This window comes from Perkinsus marinus (genome assembly GCF_000006405.1).
Source record: "Perkinsus marinus ATCC 50983 genomic scaffold scf_1104296945006, whole genome shotgun sequence".
Classification (NCBI taxonomy): domain Eukaryota; phylum Perkinsozoa; order Perkinsida; family Perkinsidae; genus Perkinsus; species Perkinsus marinus.
Genome location: NW_003211258.1, coordinates 88,167 through 91,151, shown reverse-complemented (window position 1 = coordinate 91,151; position 2,985 = coordinate 88,167). Strand labels below are relative to the sequence as shown.

General features: G+C 42.3%; 1 protein-coding gene across 1 annotated transcript in view; it reads right to left on the bottom strand.

Annotated features, from left to right (window-relative positions):
- Positions 1-2,985, bottom strand: part of Pmar_PMAR013058 (GTP-binding protein lepA, putative) — a gene marked incomplete at both ends in the record, with an annotated part of 7,316 nt that overhangs the window by 2,745 nt on the left and 1,586 nt on the right. The window contains 5 exons of the mRNA XM_002779941.1: positions 37-158; positions 334-428; positions 1,612-1,692; positions 2,299-2,389; positions 2,516-2,687. Of these exons, the coding sequence (XP_002779987.1) occupies positions 37-158; positions 334-428; positions 1,612-1,692; positions 2,299-2,389; positions 2,516-2,687 (561 nt within the window). The remainder of the gene's footprint in view (positions 1-36; positions 159-333; positions 429-1,611; positions 1,693-2,298; positions 2,390-2,515; positions 2,688-2,985) is intronic.

The window sequence follows — 2,985 nt, the reverse complement described above, 5'->3', positions numbered from 1 at the left end:
AGTATAAAAAATACTCGCAAAGTTAACTACTCCTACTATTTTCTTACCTCTAATAGTTTATCGACGTTTTTCCCCGTCTTCGCTGACACCCCCAAGATCGCTGATTCGTCCGTGTCCATCAGACTAGCCAATTGAGCCCTACTACTCGACAGGTCTACCTACGCACAGCCACACAGTATGTTCGCTTCCCTCAGCTGAGCTCAGGAATCAGTTTCCTCACTAATTATACAAGTTCACATACGAATCCGAATGGGAATGCAGGGAATCACCTCCGAAAATTTCCTCGGAATTTTTCACATTGTCATCACCAACATATGCTCGGAGTCGCCTTACATGTTCAATGTCAATTTTATTAAGTGCACCGATAACCTCCAAGCCTTGTTGCATAAAAGCCAAATAAAAATTAGCTACCGTCTGCGCCTGAACTCCTGACATAAAGAACCAGGTGCCTGTATACTCTACCACCTCCATTTTCGACATCAGTCTATGCGTTCGTTCGCTTTTATTATTTCTCTACTATACTACACCAGTTGAGCTGATACCATTCGGAAGAGTGTAGTTCATGTACCCTACAACGAATGCGAAATTGCTACCAACCCCAACTTATGCCGTGAATTGGTCGAAGATCTAGTAATGATGGCATGAAATACAGAGTGGTGCAAGAAAAGAGTCCACCCTCGTAATTTCGCGGCAAGTGACGTCCGTACCATCGAGCTTTCTCCAGCGCTGTATGAACGGTTCTGATATTCGTATTGTGCACTGAGATATCGTCATACGCAAAATCGGCTACATAAGGAAAATGGTACCTTAGTCACTCGCCGCGAAATTACAACGGGTGGTTCTTTTTTTGGTACCACTCTGTGTGTCATGATATTGAAGTCTCACCCTAGTGGTATGAAAAACACTAGTGAAAAATATATTTCGCGACTACCACATAGCGCGAATATCGGGTTTTTCACAGAGTATTACGCCACTCCACGTAAAACGGGTGAAACTCCATTGAATAGTATTTACCAAGCAAATAGAGCGGTGTTTAAATCGTACTACACAGTGCGAGCCAAACCGTGCCAGAACGATGCTAAAGCGATAGATGTCTTGTGTTCCAATCTGTCTCCCTCCTGTGGTGTGGCTTTGTCGGCCGTATTCTAAGGCTGAGCTAGGCTTAAGAGTTTCTATATTTTCAAAGTCATCAACAAACAAGTTATCTCTTAACGTTGGGGTATTGTGTTATTTATCAATGGTCACGCCTACTGCAAGTCCCTCTAACAAACTGTTATGCGAATCACCTTGCGATAACTTGTTGAATTTGGAGAGGTCATCAAAGACCTTCGAGATGATGATGGTATTAAAAATTGACAAAGTTTCATCATCTTTTGTTAAGTTCGGACCCGCTGTATTAAATTCGCATTTTCTGATTTATTTTACATAAATTTGATCTTAGCTGAGGAGCATCCTCAGGAACAGTCTGTATCGAATTTATACGAGGAGCTGTTATTCGACGATTTTCCCCGCGTAAAAACGACGCAACTCATCCATGTTAACGATTACCACATTTCGCGATTGCTCATAGGCGCTTACTGTAGTGAACTAGATTCAGAATTTTCCCCTTACCTTGTAGCGCGTCCACCAAAAGTATAGCGCCCTGGCAAGCCGACAAGGATCGCGCCACTTCATATTGGAAGTCTGTATGGCCTGATAACATTGTAGGAAGATATGCGCACACAGAGATTTCAAATTTTCGGGAAATTATTGTTGATTTCTGAACATTTCTGTCCGAATTCCTGAGCTCAGCTGAGGAAGGTGAGCATATGAATTCCAACACTGTCTCGAATGTCATGTACATATATCGAATATACACGTACATGATGTATATTTTCCTTTTCTCTTGCACTCTGTTCGACTCATGTCTGAGATGTTACATATTGCCTCGACATTTACTCGAACGTCCAACTCGAATGTTACATGTCTGGTAACATTTCAGACATGAGTGCAAGAGAAAAGGAAAATATTGATAACGTCGAATCGACCCGAACTAAGCTCAAGAGCGGCTACTGATATTCTCGGCGATCTGATGATGGTCACCTTAAACACTTTCCAACAATTCTACATCATTCCCCCATGGAAAACAGTCTTCACGGAGACTAGCTCATACTGGAGTTTCACAACCCGTTTTACGTGAAGTGGCGTAATACTCTATGAAAAACGCGATATTTGCGGTGATATATTTTTCACCAGTGTTTTTCATATCACGACTCGTGAAACTCCAATGTATCGAACCACACAGAAGTTCCACGTTACCCGGCGTGTCAATGAGGTTGAGCAAATACGTGAGGCCGTCCTTAGGGTTGTCGTATAATATGCTACAACTCTGTGCTTTGATGGTGATGCCCTGAAAAAGTGTTTTGACACCAATCTGGAACTTTACCAGTGTTGGAGAAATACACTTTTGCTTTCCTCAGTAGAGTGAATTTATTCAGAAAATTTCCAAAATTTTCTCAAAATTTCCAACACTTACCCGTTCTCGCTCAACTTCTAGAGTGTCGAGATACTGCGCGCCTCTGGTTTCAATGCCAGTCATGTTCAACAGACGATCGCACAGAGTCGACTTTCCGTGGTCGACATGAGCGATCACAGAAAAATTGCGTATTCGATCGACGGGAACTCCCTCGGGGAAGGACGCCAGGAAGCTGAGAAAAACAATGCTCAGTGCATTCCGGCCGAATGGCACTGCCGAGAATAGTAGAACAAATTCGACACGGATCGTCGCATACGTATTGATATTAATATTGAGTGAAATATAGTGGTTGATGAAGTAATGGAGTTTCACCCTAGTGATACGAAAATCATATTTCGTTGTGCGATCATATAGTGATATGCAAATGTGAAGAATGTGCGTCGTTTTCTATTCCGGGATTAATGATAGTGAACAACTTGTCGCTATCCTAGTCTCGAAGGTTACTTTTATCACATCACATGTTCATAGCA